Source organism: Mytilus galloprovincialis, chromosome 6 (genome assembly GCF_965363235.1).
Source record: "Mytilus galloprovincialis chromosome 6, xbMytGall1.hap1.1, whole genome shotgun sequence".
Classification (NCBI taxonomy): Eukaryota; Metazoa; Mollusca; class Bivalvia; order Mytilida; family Mytilidae; genus Mytilus; species Mytilus galloprovincialis.
In genome coordinates, this window is record NC_134843.1 from 93,267,559 (window position 1) to 93,290,219 (window position 22,661).

The 22,661-nt window shown below is 31.5% G+C and overlaps 2 protein-coding genes across 4 annotated transcripts in view; both read left to right on the top strand.

The window, feature by feature from the left end:
• The first annotated feature begins 2,183 nt into the window (after positions 1-2,183).
• On the top strand, positions 2,184-12,073 carry LOC143080748 (fibrinogen-like protein A). Its single transcript, XM_076256752.1, has 5 exons — positions 2,184-2,795; positions 4,830-4,975; positions 6,285-6,381; positions 9,963-10,127; positions 11,830-12,073. Exons 1-5 carry the CDS (start codon positions 2,339-2,341, stop codon positions 12,033-12,035), a joined length of 1,071 nt encoding a protein of 356 aa, XP_076112867.1. The 5' UTR covers positions 2,184-2,338; the 3' UTR covers positions 12,036-12,073.
• A 10,039-nt stretch (positions 12,074-22,112) lies between these two features.
• LOC143080750 (fibrinogen C domain-containing protein 1-A-like) overlaps positions 22,113-22,661 on the top strand; it is a 51,225-nt gene continuing 50,676 nt past the window's right edge. For 2 of the 3 annotated variants that reach the window (XM_076256757.1, XM_076256756.1), the window contains exon 1: positions 22,122-22,597. In XM_076256757.1, coding sequence (XP_076112872.1) covers positions 22,123-22,597 — 475 coding nt within the window. In that variant the 5' untranslated portion in view covers position 22,122. Of the gene's footprint in view, positions 22,598-22,661 lie in introns of all 3 variants that reach the window. The other variant, XM_076256758.1, reaches the window with a different exon arrangement.

Genomic DNA, 22,661 nt, shown 5'->3' on the forward strand with positions numbered 1-22,661 from the left:
GAATATTTACTTAAGTGTACTCTATATTAAACTATTTGTGCAACTATTCATATTGGAAATGACTTATTACAATCACATTTTTATAATTTAAGAATAAAAAAAACTATTTTTTTGTGGAATGCTCATCTGATTATAAAAATTCTATCGCTAGATTAGCGCCGTGCATAGTGTAAAGCGATATTGTGCAAAGATATCTCAGTCGCTCGAGTTCAAATCCGGGCCAGTGAAGAACAAAAAGCTGCTTCCGCAAATTTACAGATCTTACATTGTTGGGCTGTTATTTAGACGGATTATATATATATAAGGCTGACAACAAATTGTTTCAAACGAATTATATATACAGAATATATATTCAGCTTTGTATCACCATCAATGGTGATCTCATGGACAAAATCTGTCGTAGAGTTGTCACTGGTTCACACGTACTATATACTAGTATGTATAATTCGTCTAAAAAACAGGCCATCAATGTTATATCTGTAAATATGCAGAAGAAATTTTTTTGTTCTTCCCTGTCTGAAATTCGAACTTATGCTACTGAGATAAAGTTTTGTTCTATGCACAACGCACAAGACTAACAGACCACCTAGTCTTGATAAAAATCAAGTTTTCGGTGAACGGTTGTTACTTTCCATGACAGTTTTTATCTAACGTTATTACAAAGTACATGATATATAAGACATTCAGATGGAATACTACAGATCAGCTGAATTGTCTATCATAATGGATCTTACAAATTAATGAAGGATACAGTCACATAAATATTTATTTATATATGTTCCAGACCATATGAGTATTTGGACCGTACGCGTACGGTCCGGACCGTATACGTATACTCGTACGGTCCGACCATACGCGTACGGTCGGACCGTATGAGTATACGCGTACGGTCCAGCTGATCATACGATTTGGGATCATATGGGTTAAATTTAAACAAACATTTATCAAAATCTTTATTTTTAGTTATACAAATTGTTATTATTACAAAATAGATGGCCGATGATAAAGTGAATAAGCGAACAATTGAAATTAAATATTTGCTTAATTGTATATCCGTGAATTTTATTGTGTTACTCTGGCCGAAGTTGACACTTGCTACTAATAAGAACGTCGCTTTTTTTACATTTACATGTTTTGTTAATGCATGTTCCTTTGCGTATGCATTTCTTTTGTAAAGTTCATAAATATTCTAAAACAATTGTCCTCCCACATTATGTTTACTTCCGAAAACTTCAATTTCAATGAGCATACTGAGCTGCAATTAATGAATTACCGGCCTGCAAAGTACAGGAGATTAACAGATTAAATAAGCGTGATCTTTTTAAATAGTTAAAATATTAAGTTTATATGTCAAATGCTGTTGAACTTTTTATATTAATTGGAGATATAAGTCATGTTGATCTGTTATATACATTTGTATCTAATAAGCTTGACCAACTTCTTAATATCAGTCAGACCGTACGCGTACGGTCCGACCGTATGCGTATTTTAAAAAAGTACGCATACGGTCCAGACCGTACGCGTACGGTCCAAATACTCATACGGTCTGGAACATATACATATATGTTTCTGACGTAATCTTCACCAGGTATGCGCGGAAACAGACTCAAAGTTAGTGAGTGTAAAAACCATTGTCAACCCTTCCACGTCTTCTTTTTATATAAACGGATCTACAAGAACTTGCTCTTCTCAATTATAATTAAAAAAAAAGGTTTTACGAAGCTGTTAACATATACAATTTTGTTTTAAGTTAATAATCAGCAAAAATAGATTGTGTTAATCGGATTTTAATCTAAATTACTCAATTACTCAATGTGCAACTCCCTGAAGCAATGTTGACCAGAGATGGATTCGGCTATTACTTTTTGGGTTCTTTTGTATTATAAAACTCCTCAACGTTTCAGTTCCTATACATCCTTAGCTTTCAAATCGGCTTTATGTTTTCCTGATAAAGGTTAATCCAAAAAAGCTATCGGTTGCATAAAATTTATAAAATGTTGCTTTCTTCTTTCATACAAATGTTTTATAAATAAACATCTACATAATTATCTAGATACCCTTTACTATTTTGCCTCGAAGTTTTTGATGTCTTATCTTATCTTAAAAATGAATAAGTGAGTAGTAAATCTTCAAAGAGATTTATCCTGGATAAGATACGCAATCAACAAGCGCGTGGAAGAGGTTAGGAATGATGTCATTTACATTGAAATTCTAGTGGATATCAGCCAATACGTTGTGCGTCACATAAAATCCTCAGCTGCGACTAGTGTTACAGCAGAGAAACAATAACAGTTGATCGCTACGTTACTACAGAAGTATTTTCTAATTCGAACAGAAAATGAGGAAAAAGATGGTCTCGTTATTGGTGATTTTCTTTTTGTATATAACGACACTTAATTTTGTTTGGACAATACCATTAAATAATTCTGATGACGCTGTGGTGGAGATGCCTTTAGTTACAAATAACCTGAAAGCACCGTTAGTGGCTGATCTCGATGTTTCTGCTTTAAACAAACAACTTAAACATTATATAGATACAGCTATTTCTAAGACATTTATTAGTAAAGTTAAGGCCATTGTTGAAAAAAGCCAAGATGAACTAAAAACTACAATGGTGACCGCCTATAAGGAAAGTTTACAGGAGTCAAAGGCTGTGTATGAGGAGGATTTAGCTCACTTGGTTGGTGGATTTAAATCTCGCGTCGAGGGTCTATTCAGTGATTTGGCGGAGAACGTTACAGATTTGATAGATAATTTAGAAGAAAGGAGCAGTAACGTTACTCAAACAATTACAGGTAGAGTTTTTTTAATTCGCTAAATTGTTTGAACATAAGGGCATTTATAATTAATCTTAGGAGCAGATTTTTCTATTGAAAATATAAGAAATGAAAATTAATTAAACCAAGGTATTTATTACTAGAAAAAGATTTATTTAGTTTTAATAAACCTTTTTACGGAAGCCTGTTAGTGTCATGGTGAAATTTTATTTTTAAGTCGTAAATACGACTCAGCTAATTTGTTATAACGACTAAGCTTACTTTTTATAATGAATTATCTTATTTAGCTCATTGTAACAACTTAGCTAACCTTTTAAACGACTATCATGGACGCATTCTGCCACCGTAGTAATTGACTCACCAAATAATATTCAATTGACTCACCAAATAATATGCAATTGTTTTCTATGTGTGTCTTATTTCATTTAGTTTGAATTGTTCGGTGGCAGAATGCGGCAATGAAAAAATAAGTTGTTACCTCAAGATACTATGTCGTTTCGACAAGATAGTTATCTCGTTGTCTCAAGATACTATGTCGTTCCCACAAGATAGCTATCTCAATCCCTCAAGATAATATGTCGTTCCCTCAATATATTATGTTGTTCCTTTTGTCGTTTCCACAAGATAGTAATCTTGTTCCCTCAAGATTGTAAGTCGTTTCTACAAAATAGTTATCTCGTTCCCTCAAGATGCTATGTTATGTCGACAAAGTATCTTGAGGGAACGTGAAAACTATCTTGTGGGAACGACATAGCATCTTGAGGGAACAACATATTTTTTCTCTACATGGCCGCATTCTGCCACCGTAAAATTGGCTTATTTACTGGTTTATGTTCGCTAATGAAATTAATTTAAAAACTTACCTTTAATTCTTGAAATTTCTCTATGCCTTCACTGAGAATCGACCTCGTCCTTGATATTAGTTTTGTGTTTGACTGACATCAACATATCGACAAAACCTCTCGGCTACAATCGGGTTACAATTAAACGTCTATTTTATATATATATATATATGAATATATGATATACCTCGGTAAAACAGACACACAGGGCTTGTAACTTTATATATACATAATGAGCAAACGTATAATATAAGTTGGTAACCACGAGGTTAGCATGATTCAGATCAATGAGTTGTTCTTGTCGGTTTAGTTTCGAATCCTGTATGTATTCTCTTTGTTGTTCCTATTCTTTTTTTTACTTGATTTTTTGTCTTGTTTTGTATGTTATTGTGGATATTTTTGTTATAGTAGCGAGTTTCATCATTTATTTTTGGGTTATTATTGGCTATTTCACATATTTGAAACGAAAATGATTACATTTTATTTGTTCATTTTTGTTTCATAAATATGTTTTACTGCATAATTTTACAAATGTTAATTCGCAAACTCCTATGTGAGAAAATAGTGATGTGCCTAGAATAAGCCTTCTTGCTAGAAATTTCGGTAACATACTTATTCTATATATTTTATATATGCTCCTTCGCTTGGGTTGTTGTCTCTTTGACATATTCCCAATTTCAATTCTCAATATTTTAGAAATAAGTTCGAATATGTCTTATTATGTAAAAACAGATAATATTAAGATGCCTAATGATAGAAAGATCTTTAAAGGCAAACTTATTGTCTTATAGTTGTATATCTTATCCATTTTATTGTGATCTTAGATTTATAAATGCATCGTTTGACACAAAAGCATGCTTATTTAAATCTTACTTGCATTACCTTCTTATTAAGAATAGGCTTTAATTTTGAAAAGGCATTAACACAATAGTCTTCGGCCTCGATCACGGTTTCTTTTTTAAGAATCAACGCTTAACCATTGTATCAATATAACTTAAAGAGTTACTTTTACTTTTACGTTTGATGAGTTTGAGCGTTTGATTTTTCCATTTCATGAAGGAATTTCGGTTTTTTATTTTCCTTAGAGTTTGGTATTTTTGTTATTTTCCTTTTTTAAAGTAAATCTCGCATTTCAAATTTAAGGTACCTTTAAGGAAAGGATTTGCATGCATATTTGTCACTAAATTTGATAACTGTATTTTTTCAACAGAGAAACACAGACCCATTAATTTACCAAGAGACTGTAGTGACATAAAAGAAAGTAATACGAGGAGTGGCGTTTATACAATATCTATAGATACTGTTGGTGGTAAACAAGTCTATTGTGACATGGATGTGGATGGCGGTGGATGGATCGTAAGTTTATTTGTATAAAGGGCTATCAACCCAATACTATGACTGAAATAGATTTGGCGTGTAGTTCTAACAAAAAAATTACACATAAAAATGCTTCAATATGTTAAAAACAATATAAACATTTCAAGAAATTTGAACCACTTAATTTACAGAAATCACTTCATCAGACACATAGCAGTTTGATAACCACACAATTTGATCATTGAGAAACTTGATTTCTGTACTAGAGTAAGGAATTTAAACGTTCAGCTATTTTCAAATAGTAAGTAATCTAAGGTTTAACCCTTAATTATGATCGTCTATACAGTCAGATATTGCCAATTAATGGAAATGCGACGTACACATTTTATGAAATAAAAAAGACTTTTAGAATGCGTTTGTTATTCAACAATTGACATGTGTAGATACATTATTATAAGCTCAAAATCGTCTTTATTTTAAATCAAAAGGTTGGGAATAAAGTAAACAGAAACAATCAAAGGTCTATTTTAAAAACAAATATTTACAAATCAAACTTCCCTGGTTAAAAAGTTTGTTTCTCAGCTGATAGACACCTAAAGTAAGGAGAAATTTGAATCGTTACAGCAAAGGTTCTTACATTTGTAAATGCCTGTACCTGTATATGACAGTTGTTGGCCATTCGTTTGATGTGTTTAATCATTTGATTTTGCCATTTGGTTTAAAGGGACTTTCCGTTTTGAATTTCCCTTTGAGTTCAGTATTTTTGTGATTTTACTTTTATCTAGATTCTAAATAAACAGTGCCACGTTCTTGAGAACTTTGACATTAACAAAAATACTGAACTCCGAGAAAAATTCAAAACGGAAAGTCTCTAATCAAATGGTAAAATCAAAGGATAAATCACATCAAACGAATGGACAACAACTGTCATGTTCCTGACTTGGTACAGGCATTTTCAAATGTAATAATAATAAATTATACAATTACATTAAGTTCAGTGTTTTTGTTATTTTACCTTTTTTTTATAAAATCAGTAGGTAATGCACATTCAATTAAAACGACTCAACGAAACATCAATATCAATAAAATACACCGTTAATTATATTGTTTGCATTGACTGGTTCTAATAAAACATTGATAGGTTATTTATATATGTATGTATGTATATTTAAATTTGAAAGAAGTTAAGTAAACTTCAAATCATGGAATGCCTCCACATATAACAAACCATGTATACACTGTACCCAGATAAAATCATAAGACCGAGTAGTAAAAAATAGTTTCAAGCACTATTCAAATTTTAGACTTAAAGGAAACAATTGATACATTGTACTTTTGGTTTTCAAAGGTAATACAAAGACGGTCAAATTGGAAAGTGAAATTCGAGAGAACTTGGAAAGAATATGAAAATGGTTTCGGAGATGTCGCCGGAGAACATTGGTTGGGTAAGTCCTTATCTTAAAATATTCTGTGATTTGGATTCGGCATTGTATTAGTGTTCGCGTGCTCGCTTTGAGTGCGGACGGTCGATTCTCTAGAACAAATAGAATGTCCAGGAAGGACGACATGTCTTCTTTTTTTCAGACTGTTACCTTTGCCGAGTACCTTTGTACTAGCAAGTTGAAGATCCAGCTCAGAGTGTCAGTCTTGTCGTTTAGGGAGTTAGTTTCAAATTAATATCACATTAACATATTCTCGTACTAATATAATTGTTATTTTTTCAACTTTGATACTCGACGTTAAATACCAAATACATTTATCTAAAAATTCGTAGTCTCTTACAGAATGAATTGAAACGGAGACAAAAACCCGCTTTCATAATTATCCTGAAATAATTTATTGTAATGCGAAGTTGTAATAAAATATTTTTCGTAATTGCTTGCTTATAATAAAGTTACAAATACTTTTGTTTAGATAAAAGAACATGTTTATGTTAATGAAAAACTGGCAAACAAAGGTGTTTATTCATTCTTTATTTGCCTAAACTCATGAATTTAGAAACAAATATATCAGCTCAACATATAATAACTAAAAGAAAACAAGCTGGCTGACGATCTTCTATTTTTTCTCTCCCACGTCTTCAATAGAAGATTTAACTAATAAAATTTGCATTACTCTTAGGGTGCCAATAGTGCAGGGGTATGCTGAACCAACCCAAATATTGCCTTTTCAATTCTTACTACTCGGGGGAAAAAATCAATTCCTATATTAAATGTAACTAAACTTAACTTAACTTTCATTTTCAAAAAGAAAACCAATTAAATACAAAAATATTTACTATGCTGATAAAAAAGAGTTTGTGTACGCAATTACATCCCCCTAGTTTCCTCTTTGTTCCATTGGGATCGGTCGAGGGTGCGCCACATTAAGTTATCAATGGTAATTCAAAGAATTTTCCGTAGTAAAGATATATTTTGTTTTCTGCTTGACTTAACACGATTTGGACGAAAAAAAATCTGTAAGATTTGATTTTAACAGAAAAAAGCTTCAGAAATCGGTTATTTTTTAACGTTATTGACATAAATATTTCAATGCATATAGCACGTATGTCCTCTTTTTAATACTATTGTGACAACTTGTCTCTCTCTAACAGACTTGGAGCAATGAGTTTCCACCACAACTATACCATATTAGAACAACATTATGTCTATACACCACTTCACCAATGCATTTCTTTTTTTTTTCTTCAAAATTTTCTATCAAGTGATTATTGGAAAGATACCTAAAAAAAAAATTCTAAAATACGCGATCAATATATTTCATATGAGTCAAAGAAGAACATTTTACGACATATGGTGCAAATGCCATATGCAATTGAACTTTTGTAGTGTCTTTGTGATAAGAAGAGGTCTAAAATTGAAAAAAAAAGGAAGAAGGCAAGGTCTGTTTCCCGAATTAATAATTATACATGTATAGTATGTGAGGTTGTTGTACTAATTTATGCTGTATTTGCTACACTAGCATTTATTTAAGAATTGAATGCTTCTTTTTGATAAGTTATTGGGATATAAAAGCGTAAAACCGAAGTACATTTTGTATGAACCGCCGAATCGCTTCATACTTAAAATGTGCGTACCGTCAAGGCTTTTACAGCCCTATAAAATTAATATCAGACTCATTCATTTATTTTGGCTAGGATAATGAAAACAAAATTTCTTTCAAGTTTTCTTTTATTTACCTGTGCACTTTATCCATCATGAATGTTATGAAATGAGAGTTAATTTCAGAATATCACAAGATTGCTATAAGCCAATTAAGATGACGTTATATATATATATATATCTTAATTAATTAATCCGTTCATCCTATTTTGACTCTTTAAATTCAACAGTCTCTCCTAAATTGAGGTGAATTATATGGCCTTGCAAATACCGTTTCGATCCCTAACATTTATTGTCGAAATTTGGATCTGGTGTACAAAAATTTTTGACACCTCATGTTTGTGGTATAACATCTTTGCCGCAAGTTTATTGTTTTCTGATAAGTATAAAATTAAAATTAAGATCCAATTTTTTCCATTTATTTGACAATCGCCAATGGCAGTCAGTAGGGTCTAAGAACATCAGTTGTTCGACCTGTTAGTCAAATGAGTTTTGTTAAAATATACTTTTTCACTTTTTTTGTCTTTTGGAAAATGTTGTTTGTGCTGTATTTAGACCCTTCTACAACGAAATTTGTTTTACATGCACACGTATAAAAATTTTGGTTATAATCCAACGCAATCATAGGTTTGAACGTAGCATTCAATTTAGACTTGTTTATATACAACTCGTCTAAATAGGATGAACATAATTGTGTTATAATTATTCTAGGCGCGTAGCTACGTTTACATGGGTTACGTCAAAACGCCCGGGCGTACACTTAAATTTAGATGGAAAAAAAAAAAACAAACAAAAGTATGCGAATAAAGGGGACGAAATATACTTTTTTTATCCAAATCATATCGTATCAAATATATTCGTTCATTTTCTGTAATACTAAAAGTCTGAATCTACTGTAAGTTCTGTGTACTTTTCTTTTGCTCAAAAAAATGCATTTTACAAAAATGTATCTAGGTTGCGTTCAATGTCGTAGCTGCTACATAAATCTGCATAGGGTTACGTAGATTTTTAATATAGATAGCAGCTAGGCTAGCTACACGTTCAGTAGTCAAAAATCTACGTAGCCCTATGTAGCTGCTACAACATTGAACGCAACCCTGATGAGATTCGATCATTTATGTGGTTTGCATTTTTGTCCAGCCAATGATTTATGTCGCGAAAATGGATATTAGCGACCCCAAATTTCGTCTGCGGCGTCAGTTTAGGTTGAGTATGTGGTTTTCGTTTTTTTAAATATCAATAACTTTGCCAAATCTTTGTGAAATTTTAAGGAAGTTGCACAGAAACTGTTTATATCAAAAGATTATCCAGAGCTTAATGATGAAACATAAATTGACATCCTGCCTTCTTATTTTTTGCCAAGATGAAGTTGATCATCTCAAAACTGTTTACCCAAAACTCCTGTCCTGCCTATAATTCAAATGGTAGCTTCTTTCACTTTGATACCTGTGCAGAAGTCAGTATTCCAGATTAAAAAAAAACATGATTAAATAATGATTGATCATTTAAACTGTTGTCAGGGACTGATAAATGAAATCACTTTTTGCTACAGGAAATCCCAGGCGAGAACCAGGGTTTTACAGAACCTTAAAAATGCGAATTTTAATATTGCATCTGAACATTTCTGAAAATTGATTATTTCAAGTTCATTAACGATTTTGTTGTTGATAGAATGCTTGGCCCAACAGCTCTTTTTACTCCTATATGAAAGTAAGGTCCTAAGAATCCCCGCCGAGATTCGGGCGTACACGTTAAAATGACCAAGCTACGCCACTGTATTCTGAAATATTATTGTTTCGGTAGTGTAAATGTACTGTAACAGTTATTTCGAGAATGTATTTTGTAGTGATCGATAGTCGGGTGGTGGGTAGAATACTCATTAAGATACTGATTTTGATTATGTTAAAATTTCTATTACCTTATAGGCAATAAATATATCCATCTTCTTACGAATTCGGGAAAATTTGAACTGCGAGTGAATATGGAGACAAAAGGAGGCTCGGAAATCTATGCTGTATACAAGTCATTCAAACTTGGTGATTCTGCATCTCAGTACCAGATAACAATCGATAATTACAGTGGGACAGCCGGTACATATATTTTTACCTATACAGCATTTGTTGTTGATGAATTTAATGCAAATATATCCAACGTCTTTTGTCTGCTTTTTATAATGAGGTTTTGCTGATGAAAACATTTTGTTTTAGGCTAGTGTGAAAACATATAAAACCGCCAGCCCATTATGAAATACCCCTGATACATATGCCCTTTTTCAAAAACTTACTTTCAGCTATCATCTCGGATATTGTCGATCACAAACATTTCTGGCAGGTTTGCATAGGAAAATATATAACAAAGAAACGATCCTTTGTAAAGCTTTCTTTAACTAACAACGGCCTTGAAGCCATTAATTCAGTCAATACTAATCTCGAATATAGTTAATTTACAATCTTTTGCTTCTAATATACTTATATACTCAAATTTTATAATGGAACAAAGAGATATATTTGTAAACTTTTGAATCATGGACAAATGTTCATTAACAGTGGATAATGGTAGGTGAAAAATAAATACTTATGGATTTTGAAGATGCATTTGTATAAATTACACTAAAAAACAATTCACAGAATGACAAAGAATATTTCTAATTTGAATTGCTATCCCGGCTACAATATCATTGGAAATTCCTAAAACATAGTCTTCTAAATAACCTCTTTACGTTTATGGATATTTACGTCCAATGTTTGTATTGAAATGTGTAAAAACCAAAATATTTGATAAATCATCTATTTTCAGATTCCATAAATTTTACATCTCGAGGTAAAATGTTGATATATATATAGGGCCCTAATGACATTTGAAATTCATAGTAGCTAAAATACACAAGTACATGCATATTTCACAATTAATACGATATCCGATGGCTTCCGTTTCATAAAATGAATTATTTGATATAGGGTTGCTACTTATGGGATACGGCTATAGAACTATGGAATCTTAATAATAGACATGAAAAGAAAGGAATGTTGCATGATTGCCAATGATATAACTATTCATCCAACTAAAAAAAAGAAGATTTAAGCAAGTATATGTAATGAAAGGGCCTACCACAATCATGACTTTCAGCTATGCCAAAATATCGACACAATGTAGAGTAGAATCACTATATAAAAAGACATACATTTTGTTTTAATTTATGAAGCAAAATGTTAATTAGGAGATAACTGTATTGTATTTTAAGCTCCGACGGCATCAATTGGGGATTTGATGGTCGCAAATTAAGTTTACTGACGACGCGTTAGCGGAGACAGTAAACGGTTATTTGCGACCATCAAATCCAAAATTGATGCCGTCGGAGCTTAAAATACAATATTTTTATCTCCATTCTAATGAAACTGACAGAAAATAACGTAAAAACATATATTTTAAAATCTGTCATATGTCGTCTGCGCTTGCGCGTACGTCACATAGCATCAATTGTCAATTGATGCCATGTAAATAAGTGACGTTATCCAATCAAAATGAACGTAAAAAAGTTGTTGCATTAAAATGTTTTATGGATGTCATTGTGATCTGGTTGATCTAAAAGAATATTTGTCTCAGATGGCAAACAAAACTACCAGACACTGAAAACACTTGAGAGGTAGGAGATGTCCTCGTAACAAATAAAATATACTGGAAAAGATTTGAAAGCATTAACTTGGTCATTGTTGACGTGATTCAATCAAATGTTCTCTGTTTTAGTAGAGTTATACTCACTATTGATAGTGGTTTTGAATTTTTCATATCTAGGTAACTATTTAGAGAATAAATCATCTGGAAAGTTCTCTACACGGGATCGGGACAATGACGGGGAAAGCAGAAATTTAGCTGATGGATATGGACCTTGGTGGTATAAAGATGGTAGTAACAGTTGGCTTCTTGATGATCAAAGGGAAAACTACTGGGGAAGAACTATCGGCCGAAAGACATCTATGATCATAAGAAGAATTTCATAAATAAACTACTTGACTAATAAAATTATGTCACTACCATATATCTAACATTTCTGTCATCCCATTCCCATCAGTATTTGATTTAAATTTACTCTTCAAAACTTTTATACTTGTTTGGCTTTCTGACTATTTTGATCTGAGATGAAATGTATTATTGTATTGTTTATTTGTGTATTTCTCTGTCCTGAATGTTCATGCATTATTTGTATTTTAGTCCTGTTATGTAATGTTGTCCTTTTAGTGTTATATTTAACATTGCCATAAAAGCACGAGGTTTGGCTAGCCACAAAACCAGGTTCAACCCACCATTTTTCTTCAAATTTCCTGTACCAAGTCAGGAAAATGGCAGTTGTTATCTTATAGTTCGGTTCTGTGTGTATTACATTGTCGTTTAGTATTTGTTGCACTTCAGTGTTTCTGTTGTTTGTTGTTTTCTTCTTATAGCTGATGTGTTAACCTCGGGTGTAGTTTGAAGCCCGGATTTATTTTCTCTCGATCGATTTATGATTTTCGAACAGCGGTTTACTACTATTGCCTTTATTTACCAATGTTCTCTTTTTATTTATGGTTTCTGTCAGGAGTCCCAGACAACTGTACAATAACCGACACATGTTTAATTGATATTCTATGTATGTGGGAGTTCCATGTTAGCAAGGACTGTTATATAACAGGTAATTTGCAGAAGTCCACCAACTTCTATTGACTGGAAAAGTATGAATTAATTTTTTTTTATCTCGGAACAAACATTGGTTTTCAATGGTATTCAAATACAATTCTTTTTATCAATAGTATACTTGAACAAGACATTCTACTCAAAATACTATTTTTATTCGTTAAGTTTTGAGAAACTAAATAATTATGAATATAAGTAGATACGGTATGATTGCCAATGAAACAACTCTCAACCAAAGACCAAATTACATAGAATTTTACAATTGTGGGTCATCGTACGACCTGCAACAATGATCATACCCCATACAGCATAATCAGCTTTGAAAGGCACCGAAATGAAAAATGTAAAACAATTTAAACGAGAAAACTTACTGCCTGATTTATGTACAAAATAATGAACAAAAAAACAAATATGATATTCAACAACAAACGATAACCACTCAATCACAAGCTCCAGTCTCGGGACAGACAAAATAATTGCAAGAACAAAAAAATATAGCCGGCATTGTCTAGAAACCCTGTTCAAATGAGTGCTGACACATCTAATATACAACTTTGGACCAAGAAGATGTTTATGAAAAATTGGATATGTTTAGCAGCACAGAAGAGTTTTGTCAATGCACATTTATGAAATAAGGAAATCTAATGAATCATTTGAATATTGGCAAGCATTCTAATCCAAAGATGACTTAAAATCTTTCAGACATAAGTAAGGTTTTATATTCCATACAGATTAAGAACAAAGTTGTAGAATCCACTTCTGTAAATTTCTAACTGTTGATTCAACTGACACCTTAAAACTTCCAAAAGTTTTGGCTCTAGAATTGGAAGTCTCAAAAGAATTGCATGACAGATAACCAGCTTCTTCGGCAGACATGCCTTAAAGAAAATAAAAAGAAACAAGCTCTCAAAAGTACAGCAAAGAAGAACAAGATGCGGATAATGATGCTAGTAACTTTATACATCTTCCAGATTTTGCGTAAAAAAATAACAATGTTGTTTGCAATGATTAGTCTTCATTTGTTTTATTGTAAATTTTAGTCGTAGATTCCTTGGAATATCCGGTGTAAAAAAGTTCATGAAGGAGAGACAAAGATATGATACTTAAGCAGCAGCGACATTAACTTTGAAGTGAAGTTTGATATAAAGCTTTATATCTCAGAGGGTTGAAGACCTATACCATCCAAATGTTAGTCTGGCAGATGTCACTTGACCTTAACATAGATGTTTTGTTTTTAGACTTGCATTAGATTTTCATAATTTGATTCATTTCTCAATTTAATCAGATGGGTCAATCATATTTGAACTGTAAAGATATTGTAACTTGTACGTGTCAGTTTAGCAGGTTTAACCTGGCCTTCACCTTGATTTTAGTCATATTTCTTTTTTGATAGGAATTTAATAGTTGGTCTCAATTTTTATGAAAGTTATCTGTATCCAAAAACTTCTTATAGCATGTACATGTTGCCACTTTCTGTTTACCAATACCTTTTACTAAGGACAATTCACATGGCATTTTTCATCACAATTATCTTGGTTTGTAGTGATTGAATTTGTTTTTTGTGTATGATATTTGACATACCGCTTGACATTTGTTATATGTGACATTTAACGAACCTTTAGATCTGTCACATTGTAACTCACTGAAACTTAATAACATTTTGGCTGTAGTTAGGGTTTACTTTGTATGGCTTTACTTGCAACTATTGTTGCTACATGTAGATGAAATTAGAAGTATAACATTATTCCTTTTAAGCCACTCGTTAAGTTTGAATTAAAAATATTTTCTGTAAAAAGTGCCAATGACACGCTCTGTCTCTTCCTTTTGTTCACCTTTCTTAAAAGGATATATGAGCTTGTGTCATCACATGGCGTCTAATACCATATGTTTGTCATAAATTATTTGAAAGATTTTCTGCTCTAAAAATGCTTAACTAATTTCAGCCAAAATTTGACTGAATGATCGTTATGATATCTAGTATCATTTTTTTTTTGTTTTATTTTGTTATATCTTTTTTAACACGTCCTTATGCATAGAGCTAGCTGCGGAACCGTAGCTCTAAGGTCTTTATGATTTTTTTTTTTAACTATTTGTGGATCATATTGGGATGATTGTTATCAAAGGTACCAGGATTACCCTGAATAATTGATTTATATGAAATTTTGTTGTATTTGGTAATTACATGTATTGTAAAAAACATGATATATAAAAAGTAATCATTAATGCTTGATCTACACAAAAAGTTTACAGGTGATCGGTTCGGGCTCTCAAATGAGTATATTTCATATAGCCTTAACATAAAATTAACACCACATAGGTTGGTTAGTATGCAATAGGTGGTGTTGCTAGAGTGTTATTAGTTTAATATCACCAACCATAATTGATCAACCTTTGCTAGTTTTTTTTTTATTAATTTAATTTGTTTTAAATTGTGCTTGTTATCCATGAATTAAGCTTGGATAATTTCAAAAAAACAGTTGGTTGCTATGCATTTATATCATGAATCTGGTGTTGCTAGGATATTTTTGCATATCTTTAAGCACAATTGCACTGCTTTTGGGTTTTTTTTTCATCAGGCTTTAAGTGCCTAGTTTTGTGCATTTATTAAAAATTAGCATTGTATATTTTCAACCTTAGTTGGTACGTGTGCAAAGTAGATGGTAGCCATGGAAATTTGAAGCACATTTTTCTACTCAGTGGAATTCGCTTTTGTGTGACATTTCTTGTGCAGAACATCATATGAATCATATGAGTAAAAAAAAACTATACAAAAAATACCCCTATATACATTTTATTTATATGTTTTAATATTATTATTGTCTGTATTTGGATCACGCCTCTATTGTACTCTTTCTAATAAATATTGAATTGAATATAGGTGACAATATTAAGTGTTTTGTATAAAATTGAATCTGAAACAGCACAATTTTGGTTTGCTGCCACCAGTATATTATAACAAATGTTGCCAATTTATTTTTTCCTTGAATTTTTCTCGGGAACATGTTATAATGATACAGATGTTCACAATTATTTACATTTTTGACCAAGAAATTGCTTATTTCTATTTAAGATTTATTACTTGAACAATTTGATTTTCCTGTTGCCACAGCAACCATACATAAACTTATAAGTATGAAATTAGTTAGCTTATCATTTAAAGATTATGTTGTTTTAAATATTTACTTGCAGTCACCAATATTCATAATTTTAATTTTATATTTAATGTGGAAATATCCTGTTCATTACCAAATATTTTGTCTCAGATTGATTTATTTCTTTCAATTTGTAGGCATTGTTTGCTTATCGTCTTATAAGCCTAAGATGCACGTTTTAACCGAGGTTTGGGGATTTTTTAAAGATTTTTATTACATTCCTCCTAAAACTCCAGGCTTACTGTCACAGCCTCTTATGTCCTCAAATTTTAGGCATTTTTATATGATAACAAAAACCCATCAAAACTTATGTTTCTTAAAAAACCCCAAAGCGTATGTGTCGGATATATTGTTACAGATAGTACAAATTAGCTATGAATGTTATGGGCGTGGATGAGCTAATTGCTTTTGGGGTCAGCATTTTAAAGTTCAAGGTCACATCATTTTCCCTGATATATTTTTGTAATTGTTATAATGATGATAAGAGAGTCTAAACGACCTTCACTACCCATGATGGTCTTGCACCGTCTGCTATTGTTATAATGTAAACTATTTGAAGATGGCTCATCCAAGCTTGTTTTAGTTAATTTAAAACATTACCCTATTATTATTATGTGTAACTAAATCTAGTAAAATTAACTTCCTTTGCAGATTATCAACTGTATTAGGAATCAATAAATGTATATAAAGAGTCCTTGTTGCTTATTATGAAATGCAAATGTTTGACGTCGGTATGCTATTCTATATATCTTGATTTGTTTCTATTGAAACCAATGTTAACATTTGTGATATTATTATTGATAATGATAAGTAATGATGTAGAAGTTAATCCTGGTCCTTTATGTGGTTTTTTTTTCTCAATTTTTCACCTTAATATTAGAAGTATGCGTAATAAAGAAGACTATGTTGACATTATGAGACTAAATGGCCTTAAAAATGTAATAACCGAACCAACCAGATTTTGTGCCACACGCCAGTCCTTGTTAGATCCTATTTTGGTATCAGATTCATGTGATGTCTACGATTCCAATGTAATACAAAAAGATCGTACGTATAGTGATCATGATGGAACTATTATATTCTTAAATAATCTCAGTAGGTTACAAAATAATACTACTTATAAAAGAATGATTTTGGACCATCGAAATGCCGATTTCGATAAATGTAACGAGCTCATTGCTACTTTTGATTGGGAATCAATAATTAATGCTGAAAATAGTATGGATCAAAATTGTAAAAATTTTACAAATAAATTTCTTGAATATATTAATGACTGTATTCCACAAAAAGAAGTCACTATACGACCAAATGATAAAATATGGTTTAATTCTGACCTACGTAGAGAAATACGTAAACGTGATAGACTACACAAACAAGCCCGTAGGTCCAATAGTATTCCAGATCTGAATAAGTATAAAAAGCAAAGAAATCATGTGAATAATTTAAAACGATACACAAAAGATCAATTTTACTTAAACGCAAATAGTTTGTTGGACGAGTTTGCATCTGGTTATTCTAAATCGTATTGGTCATTAATGAAAAAATTCTACTCATATCACTCAACTTAAAAATGAAAATGACGAATTAGTCACTGAAAATTACGATAAAGCATGTCTTTTGAAAAAGTATTTCTGTTCCATATCTACTATAAATGAAAATAATGATAGATCTCCAGAATTTCAAACTAGGTCAAATTCTAAAATTGATATTTTCTATATAAACTCAAATCAAGTCATTGATATTTTGTAAACTTTGAAATTGGGAAAAGCATAAGGTAATGACTCAATTAGTCATCAAATGTTAAAAAAAACAAGTTATACTGTCAGTGTGCCCTTATCATTGTTGTTTAATTTGTCATTTGAAAAGGCAGAGTTTCCTAGTTAATGGAAAACAGCTATTGTCATGCCGTTAATCAAAACCGGAGACAAATCACTGATTTCTAATTATAGACCAATCTCATTATTATCAGCAGTGGGTCAAGTTTTTGAAAGAATTGTGTTTAAAAATGTATTTAATCACTAAATAGCAAACAAGTTATAATACAAAATTCAATCAGGTTTTATTCCAGGTCATTCTACCGTTCACCAGCTAATAGAAATTTACTTTAGGATATGCATGTCACTTGATGATCGCTATATAACATCTCTTATATTATATGATATCTCGGAAGCTTTTGATAGGCCTTAGGGTATGGCATAATGGCCTCTAAATAAAACTAAAAGCGTATGGTATTGATGGAAATCTGTATAAATGGTTTGAAAGTTATATTTCAAATAGAAAACAAAGCGTTTTTGTTTCAAATGCCTATTCGCCTTTTAATAATACTAATGCAAGAGTTCCGCAAGGCTCTGTATTAGGTCCCCTACTATTTCTTATTTATGTAAATGACATAGCTGATAATTTGACAAGTCTAACTCGATTGTTTGCTGATGATACGTCTCTTTCTTATTCCAGCAATAACCCTTACACTATAGAGGATGTCTTAAATAGCGATTTAGAACAAATTTCAGTATGGTCTAAAGATTGGCTTATTAATTTTAACCCTAATAAGACGAAGGCTATGATATTCTCCTGCCATACTTCCCCAGATGATATTGAAATAAAATTTCAAAACCAATGAGTAGAATTTGTCTCCTGTCATAAACACTTAGGGATTACTTTTGATTCCAATGGTAAATTCCATACACATATAGAAAACATTTTAAAGTGTGCAAGCACAAGATTAAATGTTCTTAAAAAATTGAAATATGTATTGAATAGAAATAATCTTGCTCTTAAATATTTAACTTTTATAAGACCCGTTATGGAATATGCATGTGAGTTATGGGATGGTTGTACTCAACAAGAAGCCGACAATTTAGAACATGTTCAGTTAGAAGCAGGGAGGTTAGTAACTGGGTTGCCCGTGTTTGCTAGTCGGGAAGCTATATATTTCGAAACTGGCTGGCAATTGCTTGTGGACAGAAGAAAGTCCAGAAAGCTAAATATGTTCTATTCTTTACATAATGGGACTGCCCCTGATTATCTCTGTGATTTAATACCCCCGCTTGTTGGTCAAGTATCTAACTACGATTTACGAAACAGTAATAAACATTCAGTACCAGGTTATAGACTAGACATAACTAGAAAATTATTTTTCCCATCCACTACTGGTCCGAGTACACAGTTATTTCGTAGTGCATTTCTTTTAGACAATAAATGAAAATTAAAAAGATCCCACCTGCGCTTTCTCAATAAAATTTTGACAGTGTGTTGTACTACTTTTGGGACAAATTATATCAAAATTATAGAAAACTTCATCAGCTCTAACTCAAAATATGGACAATTTTATGTTTAGGGGGGTCTTGAAATCTTTTGACAGCTTCCGAAGTGCTAATTTTTTACCTTTTTCAGCTGGACCTAATCACTACTTTACATTAATATTTATGACCCAAATTATTTTACAGTGTCATTTCACCCCCAACTTGCTATATGAGGCATAAAACATGGAGAAATAAATTTGGAAGGGGTATAACAAAAATTGGCAAGTAACACACTGTCCACACTAAGGACTATATTCGTAATAGCCTTAACCCCGACATACGTTCGTCAAAAAATATAAATATTTTTAAACAAAAGATGAAGTCCAAATTAATACAGCCACCTTCCTATTTTAGTTGTGAGGATAGAAAACTTAATATCATTCATACACGTTTGAGAAATATGTGCAGTTCTTTAAATTCAGATTTACATCGTGTTAATATTAAACCCAGTCCCGCATGCAGCTGTGGCCACCCTGTTGAGAATAGTATACACTATTTTTTAGAGTGCGCTTTTCACAACGAAATACTGTTTTCAAAATTAGAAAGATATGCTATATCCATTGAGCTTCTATAAGCTGGTGACAGTGACCTTTCTTTTCAGCAAAACAAAGACATGTTTGAGTCCGTACAATCTTATATCAGAATAACACAAAGATTTAAAACAATCAATTAACATTCTAAATTTCTACTTTACAAACTTTCACTCCAGTCCAGTTGTTTCATTATTATTCCTTATTATATTGTATTTTTGTTTATTAATTTTATTTCTAATTTTCGTCTGTAGTATGTATTACATGCATTATTACTATGTTTTTTCGTCATTATCTAATGTACTTTGTGTTTATATTTATATTAGGAGAGGACTCTCTAATGTTGTTATAACTTGTGTCCAATCCCTTGTGCTACTTTTGCAAATAAAATATGTTTAAACTAAAACCTGTAGAGTCACTGTAAAACACATACGTACATAAATGTATATGAGAAATAAAAGGTTTATTATGATTATAAACACATTATTGACATAGCTTTTTTCTAAATCGCTTAGCGAAACGTAGGTTGTTGAAAACTATTTCCTTCGAATTATTCTAATTACATAGATATATGACATCTATGAAGATGTGGTATGAGTGCCAATGATAAAAAAATCGATTACATACATTGATACTTGTCGGTCTTTTCAACGATATAGATTTTTAAAGGCACTGTTTTATGCAAAAGCTTACTGTGGAAAAGCAGGTATTAATTTTGTACTTTTTGGAGGGGGGTTGTTATTTAAAAATCATTGCGTTATTTTTCTGCTGTTGAAATATCAGATATATTATATTACAGGCTTCCGTACTACGATTACAGACCTGTTGTTTATTATTCTATTTTTTTCATATATATCCTGCTTGGTAGAGGAGTTGAGATGTATAGGGACCATCATGTCCTTCACACTTTTGGTTTCCAGATGATTAATACAGAACCGCTTTTTGAAATAAATCATAATTTGAATGAAAAGTTTTGGCTTTCTTAAAAAATCTTTTTAAATGAGAAAAACCACGAAATACAGAATAATATGTATGTTCGTGAATTGTACTAATACTGTTCTAGAGTTATGGATTTTATTAGTTGAAAAATCTAAATATGTTTTCTGGATTTCTGAATAACAAATGAAAAATCCTTTTTGAAATTGAATACTATTTGAGTGGAATGGTTTGAACCACTGAAGACAGGTTAAATTCTATTTTAATCATTTGGTTTTCTATCGTTGTAGAGCGTTGGTACTTTATGGTTAAAAATCATGTTGAGGTTTTCTGATAAGAACTATAATTATCATCCCTATTACCATAATAGACTTATAATTTACTTGACAATAAACTCATCATAGATACCAGAATTAAATTTTGTACGCACGTTTTGTCTACAAAAAACTCATCAGTAACGCTCGAATCCAAAAAGTTAAGAAGGCAAAATAAAGTACGAAGTTGAAGAGCATTGAGGACCGAAATTCCTAAAAGTTTTGTTTAATACAGCTAAGTTAATCTATTCATGAGGTAGAACAGTCTTAGTATTTCAAAACTTCAAAAGTTTTCCAAATAGTTAATTCACTTATGTTTGTGAAGGCCACATTGTTTAATGAGATTGGTTTGTTTCTACCGTATCTTTATTTATCTGATGTTCATAATAAACCACCAGTGATGTATGACTATTATCAAGCAAACAAAGAAATGTATTCTACAATTATGACTGAGAACACTATGTGTTCCTCGAGTAACCTTTAGCAGGTACGCCACATATAAAATGTGAGAGAATACAAAAACTAAAGTGACATAAAGGATAAAAAATGACTCAGCTCTTATTAAAATGTAAGATTTTATATAGCTATTATGTTAACAATTATATTGTAAGTCAGGTGTCAAAAAGAGTAGATGGTTGTAATCAGGTTTCTAAAGCTAAACATTGAATAGCAATATTTCAGTAAAATTTTGTCATAGCAAATTACAGGATTTGACTATTATTTTAAATTCTTTTTTGTCATTAAGGTAACTAACTGTTTCGTTTTTTATACATCGAAGTCATTCAGATATCTGAGTGTTCCTGTTTAAGGTAAATTCAGGAAAGTGGTCCAACCGCATACATTTTATAAAGTTTTGTTTCCATTTTATTTTACAAATGTTTCATGAATAAACATGTACATAATTATTTGATCACCCTATTTTTACATTGCTTTACACTTATTATCATTGTCTTATCAAATAATAAAAAAGGAATGTGTTTAATTACGTGATATATAAGTCTCCAAGGGGGTTTATATTGGATATGATATGTAATCAACGTGGGCATGGAGAGGTTAGGAATCATATCATTTAATTGGAATTCTAGTGGATATCAGCCAAATGAACGCGTAACCTTAAATTCTCAGCCGAAACTGGTTATTCATAACAGGGACAAAATAATAGTTGATCACATTCTTCAGAAGTATGTTCCTATTCGAACAGAAAATGCGGGCAAAGACTGTCTCGTTATTGCTGACTTTCTTTTTGAAGTTAACTACACTTAATTTTGTTCGGACAATACCATTAAATAATTCAGATGACGCTGTGGTGGAGATGCCTTTAGTTACAAATAACCTGAAAGCACCGTTAGTGGCTGATCTCGATGTTTCTGCTTTAAACAAACAACTTAAGCATTATATAGATACAGCTATTTCTAAGACATTTACTGGTAAAGTTAAGGACATTGTTAAACATAGCCAAGATGAACTTAAAACTACAATGTTGTTAACCTATAAGGAAAGGTTACAGGAATCAAAGGCTGTGTATGAGAATTTAGCTCATTTGGTTGGCGGATTTAAATCTCGCTTAGAAAATGTATTCAGCGATTTGAAGGAGAATGTTACAGATTTGATAGATAATTTAGAAGAATGGAAGAAAGACTATACTCAAACAATTTCAGGTACAGATTTTTTTCGCTAAATGTTTGCGCTAATATAGACAAAATAAATTGGAACCTCTCCGAA